Here is a 16,012-nt window from a genome sequence, read left to right as displayed (position 1 = left end):
CTACGGCAGCTGATAGCAAAAAGTTTTCTGAAGGCGGAAACCCCTCTAAAAGGGTTTGTATATCCTTAATTTTAATTGATTAGGTATTCATAATGCAGACTGCTGACAGGTCATTTACCCCTCACTGACCTGACCCCTATTTTACATACTGTACATCTTATTGCTTGGGGGAAAAAAAAACTTACATTCATCATGCGGGCAGCGGTGCTGTAGCATGATCGGAACTATAATATCCATATTTGTTTTATTTAGTCATATACATTTTTTGAGGAAAAAAAAAAAATGTACACCTCAAAATGGTGCCGGCCACAAGTCATTAGCATAATTCAGAACGTGATAGATGCTACTGAGCAGGCGCCACCGCCATTTTGCTAGAAGAAAAAAAAATGTCTCGCCAAAATGGCGCCAGCTGAGCCTGTGCTACAGCATTTATCAGATAGCCAGCATGATGAAAGTAATTTTTTTGTAACCCCACAATAGTATATTCATTATGTAAAGTAGGGGGCAGGTCAGTGAGGGATCAGTGACCTGTCAGAAGCCATACTGATGAATACCTAAGCAGAGCACCTCATGAAGACCCCCCACAGGCCGCCCCGGAGCACAAGCATATCATTAACTGAAAATACAGATTACACAACAACCACAAGGCGGAATTCATCACCAGGTACCACTGTAATCAGTATAACGGCGCCGACCGGACACTGTGTGTAGGTTACTGAGCACAATCCTGCTGACAGGCTCCCTTTAATAGAGAGACGGCGTGTGACCAGGTGTTACCGCTGTGATGGTCGCTGGGACCCTTCCCTGAACATTATCAGCACCGGCCCCCTTCTACTGACTGAGGTGCAGCTCCAGCATTAATGGGGCAAAATCCAGGAGATAGACCAATATGGCCACCCACTGTGTGGGGCAGGGATGGCGTCCTGGTGATGTCACACCACGTCATGTGACAGGAGAGTCCCGACTAGTGATGTCATGTCCCACACTGAGCTGCTGCAATGCTCTCCAACATGGAGGTGCAGGGTGGGCGCAGTGACCGTCCGTGTCAGGGCTGCAGCGCAGGTCTGCTGCTCGGCCACCTACTGGACCCGCTGTGGGCGCGGTACTCACCGTCACCTTTCTGCTCATTATCGGACTCCGGATCACTCCCGAACAGCCCCTCCAGCGCGTCCATGTCTGCCCGGGACTAGTCTGAGAGGAAGTGCGCACTGCGCAGGAGCGGATGTGGCTGGCCGCTGCGGGGCGGAGGCAGGGGACCTGGCGTAGGAGCCGGCGCAGGACTAGTGTCTCACTAGGCCGCGCTGTTCCGCCCTGTGAGTGTCACCATGTGCAGCACAGTGACCGCGGACCTGACCTGTGCGCCTCTGGCGTCCTACGCCTGCTGTTCTGCCATACACATGAGTGAAGCATGCCGGGAATTAGTTTAGGAGCCGCGGTGGCAGCTGGGAGCTGTAGTCTCTGCTCCTGGTGGTTTTCTCTCCCCTGTTCTGGAATCGCTCCTTTTAGTGGCTTTAACCCCCCGGAGCTTTTTCCAGTTTTGCGTCCTCGTTTTTCGCTCCCCTCCTTCCCAGAGCCCTAACATTTTTATTTTTCCATCAATATGGCCATGTGAGGGCTTATTTTTGGCGGGACAAGTTTGAACGACATCATTGGTTTTAGCATGTCGTGTACTAGAAAACGGGGAAAAAAATCCAGGTGCCGTGAAATTGCAAAAAAGTGCAATCCCACACTTGTTTTTTGTTTGGCTTTTTTGCTAGGTTCACTAAATGCTAAACTGACCAGCCATTATGATTCTCCAGGTCATTACGAGTTCACAGACACCAAACATGTCTAGGTTGTCTTTTATCTAAGGCTACTTTCACACTAGCGTTGTGCACTGCATCGACACTAGCGTTGAAAGCGCCGCACAACGGGGGCAGCAGATGCAGTTTTACATCGCATCCGCTGCCCCATTGTGAGGTGCGGGGAGGAGGGGGCGGAGTTCCGGCCGCGCATGCGCAGTCGGGAATGGCGGACACGTCACACAAAAAAAGTTACATGTAGCTTTTTTTGTGCCGACAGTCCGCCAAAACACGATGCATCCGTCGCACGACGGATGGGACGTGTGGCACTGCGTCGCTAATGCAAGTCAATGGAGAAAAAACGCATCCTGCAAGCACTTTTGCAGGATGCGTTTTTTCTCCAAAACGACGCATAGCGACGCAGTGCCACACGACGCTAGTGTGAAAGTAGCCTAAGTGGTGAAAAAAAAAATCCAAAGTTTGCTAAAAAAAATAAATAAAAATGCGCCATTTTCCGATACCGGTAGCGTCTCCATTTCTCATGAGCTGGGGTCAGGTGAGGAATTATTTTTTTCATGCCGAGCTGATGTTTTTAATTTGTAGCGGTACAACACGGCACTCATACTATCATGCGAGTTAGGTGCTCAAGTAGGGCATCCAGCCCAAAGCAATCCAGACAATAGAGAAACTTGGCACTCAAAAGTATCTTTAGCGTGGATAGTTATTTATTCAATGTGCATCCATGGAGACAAAAGTTGGAACGTTTTCAGTCCACATCCGGACCTTCATCAGAACAATTATACTGGGAAATACGTATATCCTGTCAAAACTGCGCAACTCACCACGCGACCCGTCGCCCTCCTTGTGCGCGGACACACTCAGGATTCCTCTTCGCATCCAGGCTCTTTTGAAAACTCTGTTGGAACCAGTTTTGACAGGATATACGTATTTCCCAGTATACCAGTGTAATTGTTCTGATGAAGGTCCAGATGTGGACTGAAAACGTTCAACTTTTGTCTCCATGGATGCACATTGAATAAATATCTATCCACGCTAAAGATATTTTTGAGTGCCAAGTTTCTCTATTGTTTGATGGTTTTAATGACACCATTTTGGTGCAGATACTTTGCTCACCCGTTATTGCATTTTAATGCAATGTCGTGGTGACCAAAAAAACAATCTTGGCATTCGACTTTTTTTCTCACTACACCATTTAGCGATCAGTTTAATCATTTTTTTTAATGATCGGGCAATTCTGAACACGATGATACCAAATATGTGTAGGTTTGATTTTATTTTTATTGTTTTATTTTGAATGGGGCGTGATTTTTGTTTTTACTTTTGGCATGCTTCAATAGTCTCCATAGGAGACTAGAAGCTGCCATAGCCCGATCGGCTCTGCTACATACAGGCGATATTCAGATCGCCTCTGTATAGCAGATTTACTGACTTGCTATGAGCACCGACCACTGTTTGGCGCTCACAGCAAGCCGGCACTGACAACCATAGAGGTCTCCAGGAGACCACCGGTTGTCATGCCAACACATCAGTGACACGTGATCTTGTGACGGGGTCACCAATGTGCGTATTTCCAGCCTGATGGCCGGAAGCGCAATTTAAATGCCGTTGTCAGAGTTTGACAGCATCATTTAACTGGTTAAAAACAGCTGACATGTTCCCAGAAAGATGTCTGCTCACCGCCGGAGCCCACACCAAAGGGAGGGAGACCGACATTGGTGTAAATGTACGCCCGATGTCGGTAAGGGGTTAATCTTGCCCTTTGCGCATATTTTCACCTGACGCATTTGTGACTTTTTAAAACAGTCTGTTCACCTGGGAGGTGACATGTGATATTATACCGGGATAGATTACGTCCGACACCTCAGCCATGTGCTTTCTCATGGAGCAGTGAGGGAGAATGGCATGGAAGCCGCAGGCAACCAGAACATCTGACAGCAAAGAAATACCATAGACAGCGAGGCAGTTGTTGGCTTCAAGTGAATGGTTCCATCATACATAATGATGCCGTACATTAGTGCCATATTCTACCAGCATCATGGACAATCATGTCACATCAATCATTGACGGCCTTCCTGGCACATGGCTACAATTGTCAGTCACTGGAGCGCCCAGAGGACTTATAACTACAGAACACCGTGACTGCGAATTGAGATACTGATTTGGCTTTTATCCTAAGTCATATTGCACGACTCGTTAAAGGGTTGATTGTGACTTGTAGGATCGCTACTTCCAACAGGTGGCGCTTATAGAGTTAAGTCCTCTTTTTCTCAGAAGAGGCAATTTGCATACAGAATAATCAGGAATTTACATCAACGTCCCAGTTCAGATATGTTCACATTATGATAAGTGTTTCTGGGTGTAAAGGGGCTGTCCACTAATAGATAACCCTAGATTAATCAACTCAGGACCCACAGCGGCGCCATTCCAGGCGGTGATGTTACACTATTGTGCCACATGCCGGCTGCAGGAAACAGGCGGCCACAGCACAATGACTGAACCTTCTAAGAGCAAATCAAAAGGGGTTGTTCTTTTTGTCTCTGGCTACTTCATCTAGTTGTTGCTCCCCCCCCCCCCAACACTTACTCCCCTCTGCTATTGCATACTCTTTTTTCATAATTTTCTTCAGGGGTTTTTTTTTTGTGTGAAAAGATCTTACCTTGTATTTTGATGCAGCTTGCTACACCCATAGGCCCAGCTCTGTGCATGCTGTTATGTGAGAGCTTGTCAGTCCAGTTCTGAATTAACCCCTTAGTGACCACCAATACTTTTCACTGACCTGCCATATAAGAGAATAGCATCCCCCGACGGGTGACAATTCAGCAGCTATCAGCTGTACACTATAACTGACAACTGGCAGCATCAGTGTTGGGACCGACTATGGTCATTTAACCCCTTAAATGCTTCTGTCAATAGTGACTACGACATCTAAATGGTTAACAGTTTGGGGGGGGCCCTCTATAACCCCATTGGCACCCTGAGATCTTGATCGTGTAGTCCTGATTATAGATAAGCGAATATTTCAATATTCGGTTCGGATTAATATCGCCGTATTTGCAATATTCGCTGAACACCATTGGAGTCAATGGAAATATGGATGAGCAAATATGTTCGCAAACAATCATCAAACATAAATTTGGCACTAATATGGCAAATTTGGATTCGGCACTCATTTTCCAAACATATTCGCTCATCTCTAGACCTGATGTTTGTCATGGCAGTTCACTGCCTTAAAGTCTTCCAGCTATAGTTGCATGTTGAAAAGTTATCAAATTTTACAGTGGGTATGGAAAGTATTCAGACCCCTTTATATTTTTCACTCTGTTTCATTGCAGCCATTTGGTAAATTCAAAAAAGTTCATTTTGTTCTCATTAATGTACACTCTGCACCCCATCTTGACTGAAAAAAAAACAGAAATTTAATTTTTGCAAATTTATTTAAAACAAAAACTGAAATACCCTTTGCTCAGTATTGAGTGGAAGCACCCTTTTGAGCTATTAGAGCCATGAGTCTTCTTGAGAATGATGCAACAAGCTTTTCACACCTGGATTTTGGCGTCCTCTGCCATTCTTCCTTGCAGAGCCTCTCCAGTTCCATCAGGTTGGATGGTGAACGTTGGTGGACAGCCATTTTCAGTTCTCTCCAGAGATACTCAATTGGGTTTAGGTCAGGGCTCTGGCTGGGCCAGTCAAGAATGGTCACTGAGTTGTTCTGATCCACTCATTTGTTATCTTAGCTGTGTGCGAAGGGTCATTGTCTTGTTGGAGGGTTGAACCTTCGGCCAAGTCTGAGGACCAGAGCATTCTGGAAGAGGTTTTCATCTAGGACATCTGTACTTGGCCGCATTCATGTTTCCTTCAATGACAACCAGTCGTCCTGTCCCTGCAGCTGAAAAACATCCCCATAGCATGATGCTGCCACCACATTTCACTGTTGAGATTGTATTGGGCAGGTGATGAGCAGTGCCTGGTGTTCTCCACACATACCGCTTAGAATTATCACCAAAAAAGTCTATCTTCATCTCATCAGACCAGAGAATCTTATTTCTCATTGTCTGGGAGTCCTTCATGTGTTTTTTCAGCAAACTCTATGCAGGCTTTCATATGTCTTGCATTGAGGAGAGGCTTCCGTCGGGCCACTCTGCCATAAAGACCCAACTGGTGGAGGGCTGCAGTGATAATTGACTTTGTGGAAGGTTCTCCCATCTACTGCATCTCTGGAGCTCTTCCATAGTGATCTTGGGGTTCTTCTTTACCTCTCACCAGGGCTCTTCTTCCACGATTGCTCAGTTTGGCTGGACGGACAGGTCTAGGAAGACTTCTGGTGATCCCAAAACTTCTTCCATTTAAGGATTATGGAGGCCACTGTGCTCTTAGGAACTTTGAGTACTACAGAAATTCTTTTGTAACCTTGACCAGATCTGTGCCTTGCCACAATTCTGTCTCTGAGCTCCTTGGCCAGTTCCTTTGAGCTCATGATTCTCCTTCGGTCTGGAATGCACTGTGAGCTCTTATATAGAGAGGTGTGTGCCTTTGCAAATCAAGTCCTATCAGTTTAATTTAACACAGCTGGACTCCAATGAAGGAGGATCACAAGGAAATGGACAGCATGTGACAAATATGAGTGTCTGAGCAAACGGTCCGAATACTTATGACCATGTGATTTCAGTTTTTCTTTTTTAATAAATATGCAAACATTTCTACATTTCTGTTTTTTTCAGTCAAGATGGGGGGCAGAGTGTACATTAATGAGAAAAAAATAATCTTTTTTGAATTCACCAAAAATGTGAAAAATGTAAAGGGGTCTGAATACTTCCACTATAGGTAGCAAAAACAAACATTTCATTCCTGTTATGCCACTTTGCATTAACTCCTAAAAAACCACCCAAAGGGTTAATGAACTACATGAAAGCAATCTTAAATACATTAAAGGTTTGAAATGGTATCACATTTGGGGGTTTCCAATATATAGGACACACAATCTCTTCAAAACTGATCAGGTCCCTAATAGTGATGAGTGAATATACTCGTTACTCGAGATTTCTCGAGCATGCTCGGGGGTCCTCCGAGTATTTTTTAGTGCTCGGAGTTTTAGTTTTTATTGCCACAGCTGAATGATTTACATATGATAGCCAGCATAAGTACATGTGGGGGTTGCCTGGTTGCTAGGAAAAAGTTCCAGCATCATCACCTTGCCCAATGCAGACTCGCGATTCATCACTGAATATGACTTTCATCCAGTCATCCACAGTCCACGATTGCTTCTCCTTAGCCCATTGTAACCTTGTTTTTTTCTGTTTAGGTGTTAATGATGGCTTTAGTTTAGCTTTTCTGTATGTAAATCCCATTTCCTTTAGGCGGTTTCTTACAGTTCAGTCACAGACGTTGATTCCAGTTTCCAGCCATTCGTTCCTCATTTGTTTTGTTATGCAGTTCCTGTTTTGGAGACATATTGCTTTAAGTTTCCGGTCTTGACGCTTTCATGTCTTCCTTGGTCTACCAGTATGTTTGCCTTTAACAACCTTCCCATGTTGTTTGTATTTGGTTCAGATTTTAGACACAGCTGTGAACAACCAACATCTTTTGCAACATTGTGATGATTTACCCTCTTTTAGGCCTCTTTCACACTTCCGTCTTTGTATCCCGTCGAGATACGTCGTTTTTTGAGAAAACAGTTTTTACATCTGAGCATGCCTGGAAGCATATCTGGAAGCATATTTCAACCTGGGGAAAAGTCTCTCTCTCTCTCATAGAAAATCCTGCTTCTACACTATGCAAATTCTGGAGACGCCTCCGTTGAAATATTGGAAACGTTGCATACGTTTTACCAATATTTTCTACCATCAGTCGGTACGTCTCGCCGACGCATTGGGACGTGACACTCCCGACGGAAGTGTGAAAGAGGCCTTAAGAGTTTGATAATCCTGTCCTTTGTTTCAGTTGACATCTCTCGTGTTGGAGCCATGATTTGTCTCAGTCCACTTGGTGCAACAGCTCTCCAAGGTGTGATCATTCCTTTTTAGATGCAGAGTAACGAGCAGATCTAATTTGATGCAGGTGTTATTTTTGGGTATGAAAATTTATAGTGTGATTCCATAATTTTTTCTTCAGAATTGAGTGATTCCATAATTTTTCCCCTATGCTTGGTTAAAAAAGTAACCATTACGGACCACCACATTTTTTGTACTTGATTTCTTTTAGTGTTTCTTAAAGCCAGAAAGTTGCCATTTGATATGACTTTAGTTTTGTGCCATGTCTGTGATCTGCTTTTTTTCTACAAAATTAAACATCTGTGTGAACATCCTCCAAGGCCGGTGATTCCATAATTTTTGCCAGGGGTTGTACTTGCTTAGCGGATTCGCTCATTCACCTATTCTTTTTTTACCTGTGTGAGTCGCCACGCCAGGGCCGTGGGATACTCGGTACCGGGTCCGGTACTTAAAGGGGATGTCACAGTGGCACTTAAAAGGGAAGGTCTTTAAAGGGGATTTGGAATAAAGTTTGTGTTCATGACACCACCTGTGGTGTTCGGTCAGTGAGGACCGACGCTGCATAAATGGGTCCTCTGGGGTGATGTTATGGCAGCTAGATGGTATAACTTCCCACAGGTGAAGTAGGTCCCCAGGGCTCCCGGTGTATAGATGAGGATGGTGAGTAGTGCAGTAAAGAACGGAGGCCACAGGTTTGCTGTCTCTTTACCCGGTTTACTGAAGGCTTCAGGCAACCGCAGTCCAGGGCACCAGATTACAGGTACAGGCAGGATCCGGCCGGCTTGGAAGCAAATTCAGAGTCTCCTTTACCAGGTAGAGTTAGAAGCCTTCCTATTAGCACGGTAATGTTGTAGTCCCTTACTGCCTGTGGCTTCTGGCAAGGTCCTCACAATTCTCTCTCTCCTCCATGAAGGTTAGGACTAGTGATGAGCGAGTGTACTCATTGCTCGGGTGACCTCCGAGTATTTATGACTGCTCGGAGATTTAGTTTTCATCGCGGCAGCTGAATAATTTACAGCTACTAGCCTGCTTGATTACATGTGGGTTTCCCAGGCAACCCCCACATGTACTTAGCTTGGCTAGTAGCTGTAAATCATTCAGCTACCGCGATGAAAACTAAATCACCGAGCAGTCATAAATACTCGGAGGTCACCCGAGCGACGAGTACACTCGCTCATCACTAGTTAGGAAACAAACCCGTATGACAGGTGGCTCGAGCCTTTTTATAGGGTCTCTATCACGACCCGAGCTCTGTGTGTCACTGTGCCTCCAGGGTATTAGAGCAAACAGGTGATATGTAATCCAGCTGTCCTGCCAGTTTCTGCTGTGCCTCTTAGAGTCCGACACAACCTCGGTCTTCCGGCTACCGGAATCTGCGCTCGGCCAGGGAGGTAGCTCAAATGCTGCTATTCTCCCCCTGGTGTCTCTCTCCTGTGCTCCACTCTCCTGCACGCTCACTAACACTGTTCTTCCTTCGGGATCTCAATCCTGGAGCTGCATCAACTCTGGCTGCACGGCCCCAAACACGTCTCTCTGCCTCAGACTGCTTCAGTCTGCTGTCCAGCACTCACTCCCTCCCGACCAGAATCTATATAAGGGAAGTTCGCCCTTAATCCGGGTTCAGAGCTCCCCCTTCTGGCCTGGAGTACGAACAATGTGTGTATATGATTACCTGATAAAAGAGATCTTTCATCACTTCCAAGCGTGACATCACTCTCCCCGTGAGGAAAGCAATGCTACTGTAACAACCAGGACCCTGGGGTGTTACATGTGCATCTATTGTTTTTTGGCCAAGTCTGGTTATGCAGATTTTCTTACGTGGTTGTTATTTTTGAGTGTGTTTTAAGGACAAGCCTGTGATCTAGGGATGCTTCAGCAAGGCTGGAATTAGGCAAGTTAATCTTTGCGAAGGACGTATGAATCAAGCCGCATACAGGTTTATCCTGGAAAAACAGTTGATTCCTTTTGCTCAGGCAAGGTTCCTCAACTCTGAGGACTGTTTTTGCCAGCAGGACAATGACCTAGCTGTGTGGCATGGTGCAATCAAGGTGTGGATGAAGGACCACCACATCAAATCCCTGTCATGGCCAGCCCAATCTTCAGACCTGAACCCCATTAAAAACCCCTGGAATGTAATCAAGAGGAAGATGGCTATTCACAAGCCATAAAACAAAGAAGAACAGCTTAAGTTTTTGTAACAGGAGTGGCATAAGGTCACCCAAAAGCAGTGTGAAAGACTGGAGGAAAGCATGCCAAGACGCATGAAAGCTGTGATTAAAAATCATGGTTATTCCACAAAATATTGATTTGTGAACTCTTCCCGAGTTAAAACATTAGTATTGTTGTTTCTAAATGATTATGAACTTGTTTTTGTTTTGCATTATTTGAGGTCTGCAAGCAATGCATTTTTTGTTATTTTGACAATTTCTCATTTTCAGAAAATACAAAATTAATTGCTTGGAACTTCGGAGATATATTGTCAGTAGTTTACAGAATAAAAGAACAATTCACATTTTACTAAAAAATATACATATAAAGAGAAAAATGAGACAAACAGAAAATTTTGCAGTGGTCTGTTAATTTTTGTTTGCCAGAGCTGTATGTTCAGGCAAGCCCTGGACGAATTGTTGGAAAAGGCAATGGACAAAAAGAAAGTACTGCCAGAAACCAAAGTAGCTAACAAGACATCCTTTCGTCCCCCTCAGAATCAACCATCCTCATATAGGGGAAAACCAGATGCTGGAGCTATCCAAAGAGAGGTAGAGGCAGAAACATCTTGCTCTCCCAGGGACATCATCAAGAAAAACAATGACGTCGAATCTGTAGGGGGTGGGATCTCCATGTTCCTCCCCCAGTGGGAACTTCTTACCCCCCAATCAATGGATGAGACAATCAGTCCAAACCGGGGAAAAGATCGAGTCCTCCTCCAGACCTCCATAGATATTCAGAGTAACCTTCCCTGCCATCTCAGGTGTTACAAAGCGCCTTAATGACTGGTCTCCAAAAGTTACTCTTCGGTAGGATGGTATCCCGAGTTTCGAAAACAGAGTGCGGAACAGGATATTTTTCACGCGTGTTCCTAATAAAAAAACAAAAAACAAATAAAAAAACAAAAAACAAATGGAAATGCATGTAGAAAAGCCGCGGAGACACCATCACGTGTTTCTCAACGCAAGCAATGAATAGCCAGGTCTTTCACCGGGAAGGAACAACCACGGGAAGGGCAGCATCCAATAAAGGAAAACCACCTATGCCAAAACATGGTATCCATCCCACAGACAGTTGTTTTGGGGTATTTGCCCCTCATAATTGTGGAGTAGGAAACTGGCTATTAGGAGCAGTGCCTAGTGGAAAGACTATAAACATAAGGATGAATGACCTCGGGGAGATCAAAACATCCAACACTGCGGAGACACCATCACGTGTTTCTCAACGCAGTGATCCAGAACACTGCCCCCATCCCTAAAGGGAAATATGCAAATGCATGTAGAAAAGCCGCGGAGACACCATCATACATTTTAAACCTCTAAATATGCACATAAAGTACAAGAGGTTCAAGATGGAATCATTAAAAAGCACCATTCCATTGGTAGGCAAAGACTTCGTAATGGCAACCATAGACCTTCGGGATGGTTGCTATCACATCCCCTTTCACCCAACGCATCGAAGATATCTGAGGTTTGCAGTAGCTCAGGGATGGCAGATACACCACTATCAGTTCAATGTCCTCCCATTCAGCATTTCTTCAGCACCACAGGTGTTCACCAAAATAATGGCAGAAGTGATAGCGGCTATCCGGAACAGAAATATCTGTATTGTGCCTTAACTAAATGACCTGCTTCTCATAAGTAAATCAGAAGTTGTCCTTGAGGGCCAACTACGAGAAGTTCTGGGTCTTTTTACATCTTTAGGATGGTAATTGTCAAAAATCCAATCTGTTACCATTGACCAGGAGAATTTTCTTGGGAATAATGTTGGACTCGCAAGACCAGATGTTTCATCTGCCAAAGGAGAAACAAATAATGATATGGTCCAAGATAACAGCCTTGTGGAATCAAAGAAAAGTATCTGTCAGGTCAGCAATGTTAGCACTAGAGTCCATGACCCCCTGCATTCCAGCTTGGGATCAAAATCCCCTATCAAACGTCACAACAGATGTCAGTGGAAGAGGATAGGGAGCCACGGTCTCCCATGCCACATTCCAGGGGATATGATCCCAAGACGTCAGTCTTGATTGTTCCAACTTCAGGGAGTTGAAGGTGGTAGAAGAAGCACTAAAAGCAGCAGTAGTCTTGGTAAAAGGGACTCAAAAATATATTAAGACAATATGACCACAGTAGCGCATCTGTGACACCAAGGGAGCACGAGACACGAAAGCCTGGAGGCAATTTAAAGCAGGATTTTTGCTTGGGCAGAAGAACACTTGTTCTCCCTGCCTGCATTCCATCTAAAGGGGTCTGCCAAAGTTCAAACAGATTTCCTCAGCAGGAAAACGATACAACCAGGAGAATGGAGTCTAGGTGGTGAAATATTTCAGGTGTTAACAGAAAAGTGGGGTCTCCTAGCGGTAATAATAATAATCTTCATTTTTATATAGCGCCAACATATTCCGGAGCGCTTTACAGTTTTGCACACATTATCATCACTGTCCCCAATGGGGCTCACAATCTAAATTACCTATCAGTATGTCTTTGTATTGTGGGAGGAAACCGGAGTACCCGGAGGAAACCCACACAAACACAGGGAGAACATACAAACTCCTTGCAGATGTCCTTGGTGAGATTTGAACCCAGGACTCCAGCACTGCAAGGCTACAGTGCTAACCACTGAGCCACCATGCTGCCTGGAGGTAGAACCTGTTCGTTACCCGTCTAAATACAAATCTAAGCAAATACTTCTCTCTAGACCTGAACGACACATGCATAGCGGTGGATTGTTTCACCCACTGCTGGATCTTCAAGTTGGTATATGCCTTCCCTCCGATTCCTCTCCTACCAAGGACATTGCAGAAAAATCAGGAGGGACAAGAGAAAGACCATACTAGTAGTACCTCATTGGCCAAAAAGAAGCTGGTTCGGCACTCTGAACAATTGAAAGGTAGATGGCCCGCTGGTTCTCCCACCAGCCAGCAACCTTCTCCAGCAGGGACAGATTTGTCACCCAGATCTTCAAACCTTACAGCTTGCAGTCTGGCTTCTGAATCCATTATCCTAAAGGCTAGAGGTCTCTCACACAAGGTGGTTAAGACACTTGAAGGGAGCAGGAAGCCAGTGACCAATTCTATCTATAACAAAATATGGAAAACCTTCATATCCTGGTGCGGATCCAAACTGCGAAATGTAGTACATCCGAATGTGGCGCAAATCCTTGATTTTTTACAGAGCGGGCTGGAGAAAGGTCTGAAGACAAGCACTTTAAAAGTCCAAGTTGAAGCCCTCAGCTCGTACTTTGATCAGACCCAAGCTGACCATCGCTGGGTGAGGAGTTTTACGTTTGCAGCCTGTCGTCTACAACCTAAGGTTCCCAATTTGGTCTCAGCCTGGGATCTGAACATGGTTCTCAAAGGAATCACAATACCTCCATTTGAACCTATAGAGACTATAGACTTGGATAAATTGTCTTGGAAAGCAGCTTTCCTGGTGGCCATCACAACAGCAAGAAGAATGGGTGAACTACAGGCCCTCTCAATCAGAGAACCCTACTTAAGAACCTTAGAGGACAGCAGTATTTTCCACCTAGATCCATTTTTTTTACCTAAGGTTTCCTCGGAGTTCCATAGGTCCCAAGAAATCGTACTGAGCTCTTTTTGTCAGAACCTGTCTAATGCTAAGGAAACGGAGTTTCATACTCTAGATGTATGAAGAACAGTCCTTCACTATCTTCAAAAGGTCAAGACCCCGGAGGAAGGACCAGAATGTCTTCATACAATACTTTGGGAAAAATAAAGGGAAGAGAGCTTCCAAGAGCACGATTGCAAATTGGATTAAGAAGGCAATTTGTGGACCTTACGGCAACCAAGAAATGGTACCGCCAGAAAAGTTTACAGCACACTCCACCAGAGCTGTGTCAGTCTCATGGGCTGAGAGGGCAAGCACCTTCATTGAGCAGATCTGCAGAGCTGCCACCTGGTCCTCAGTCCATACCTTTTCAAAACATTACAGACTAGATTTAAAGTCTAATACCGATTTGGCCTTTGGAAGGAAGGTTCTCTAGGCCATTGTCCCCCCTCCTTCCCCAAAGAATGATTCTTTGGCATTCCTTCTATGATGCTGTCGTGGAGGGTGACTAGAGAAAATAGAAGCAGACTTATCGGTAATTCCATTTCTAGAAACCCTCTAGGATAGCAGGGGTAATCCCACCCTATTGTTTTGTTGTTTCATTTGGGAGATGTTAATAAATATTGAAGCATTCAAATCTGCGTAGTCTTTTATATAAACACTGGAGAGAGGAAGTGGGGTGGGGCTATTTGACCTCTTTGTCAAAGGCGGGGAGTATCCTCCTATGGTGTTGTCGTGGAGGGTTGCTAGAAATGGAATTACCAGTAAGTAATTCTAATTTTTGTTAGGGCTTTTATAATGATAATATGCCATTATCCCTGTACCAGCATAATATTTGGTCATATAGAAGCCCTGCTCAACACCATTTAAATAGTAATACATTACATACAGTGAGGTCCAGAAATATTTGAACTGTGACCGAATCTTTGATTTCGGCTCTGCATGCCGCTATTTAAAATGAAACAACTGAGAGGAGTGTAAACTTTCAGGTTCAGTTAACCCCTTCACCCCGAAGCCTGTGTTCACCTAAGTGACAGGGCCAATTTTTACAATTCTGACCACTGTCACTTTATGAGGTCATAACTCTAAAACGCTTCAACGGATTCTGCTGATTCTGAGACTGTTTTCTCGTGACATATTGTACTTCATGATAGTGGTAAAACTTCTTCGATATGACTTGCATTTATTTGTGAAAAAAACGAAAATTTGTCGAAAATTATGAAAATTTAGCAATTTTCAAACTTTTAGTTTTTATGCCCTTAAATTAGAGAGTTATATCTCATAATATAGTTAATAAACAACATTTCCCACATGTCTGCTTTACATCAGCACAATTTTGGAAACATAATTTTTTTTTGTTAGGGAGTTATAAGGGTTAAAAGTTGACCAGCGATTTCTCATTTTTGCAACAAAATTTGCAAAACCATTTTTTTTACGGACCACCTCACACTTGAAGTGACTTTGAGGGGTCTATATGACAGAAAATGCCCAAAAGTGACACCATTCTAAAAACTGCACCCCTCAAGGTACTCAAAACCACATTCAAAAAGTTTATTAACCCTTTAGGTGCTTCACAGGAATTTTTGGAATGTTTAAAAAAAATTGAACATTTAACTTTTTTTTTCACAAAATTTTTACTTAAGATCCAATTTGTTTTATTTTACCAAGGGTAACAGGAGAAATTGGACCAAAAAAGTCGTTGTACAATTTGTCCTGAGTACGCTGATACTTCATATATGGGGATAAACCACTGTTTGGGCGCATGGCAGAGCTCGGAAGGGAAGGAGCGCCATTTGACTTTTCAATGCAAGATTTGCTGGAATTGAGATCGGAACCCATGTCGCGATTGGAGAGCCCCTGATGTGCCTAAAACAGTGGAAACCCCCACAAGTGACACCATTTTGGAAAGTAGACCCTCTAAGGAACTAATCTAGATGTGTGGTGAGCACTTTGAACCTCCAAGTGCTTCACAGAAGTTTATAATGTAGAGCCGTAAAAAAAAATTCATATTAATTTTCACAAAAAATGATATTTTTGCCCCAAATTTTTTATTTTCCCAAGGGTAACAGGATAAATTGGACCCCAAAAGTTGTTGTGCAATTTGTCCTGAGTACGCTGATACTTCATATATGGGGATAAACCACTGTTTTGGCGCATGGCAGAGCTCGGAAGGGAAGGAACGCCATTTGACTTTTCAATGCAAAATTGGCTGGAATTGAGATCGGAACCCATGTCGTGTTTGGAGAGCCCCTGACGTGCCTAAACAGTGGAAACCCCCACAAGTGACACCATTTTGGAAAGAAGACCCCCTAAGGAACTTATCTAGATGTGTGGTGAGCACTTTTAACCCCCAATTGTTTCACTAAAGTTTAGAATGTATCGCTGTGAAAATTAAAAAATCATTTTTTCTTTCCACAAAATGATGTTTTAGCCCGCAATTTTTTTT

General features: G+C 44.0%; 1 protein-coding gene across 1 annotated transcript in view; it reads right to left on the bottom strand.

The window, feature by feature from the left end:
• Nucleotides 1-1,484, bottom strand: part of LEO1 (LEO1 component of Paf1/RNA polymerase II complex) — a 32,049-nt gene extending 30,565 nt beyond the window's left edge. Inside the window, exon 1 of the mRNA XM_077263754.1 lies at nucleotides 1,111-1,484. Within this exon, the coding sequence (XP_077119869.1) occupies nucleotides 1,111-1,174 (64 nt within the window). The 5' untranslated portion in view covers nucleotides 1,175-1,484. The remainder of the gene's footprint in view (nucleotides 1-1,110) is intronic.
• Nucleotides 1,485-16,012: the final 14,528 nt, after the last annotated feature.

This window comes from Ranitomeya variabilis, chromosome 5 (assembly GCF_051348905.1).
Source record: "Ranitomeya variabilis isolate aRanVar5 chromosome 5, aRanVar5.hap1, whole genome shotgun sequence".
In the NCBI taxonomy this organism is placed as follows: domain Eukaryota; kingdom Metazoa; phylum Chordata; class Amphibia; order Anura; family Dendrobatidae; genus Ranitomeya; species Ranitomeya variabilis.
The sequence above is the reverse complement of the archived record's forward strand: the minus strand, read 5'-3'. Positions and strand labels throughout refer to the sequence as shown.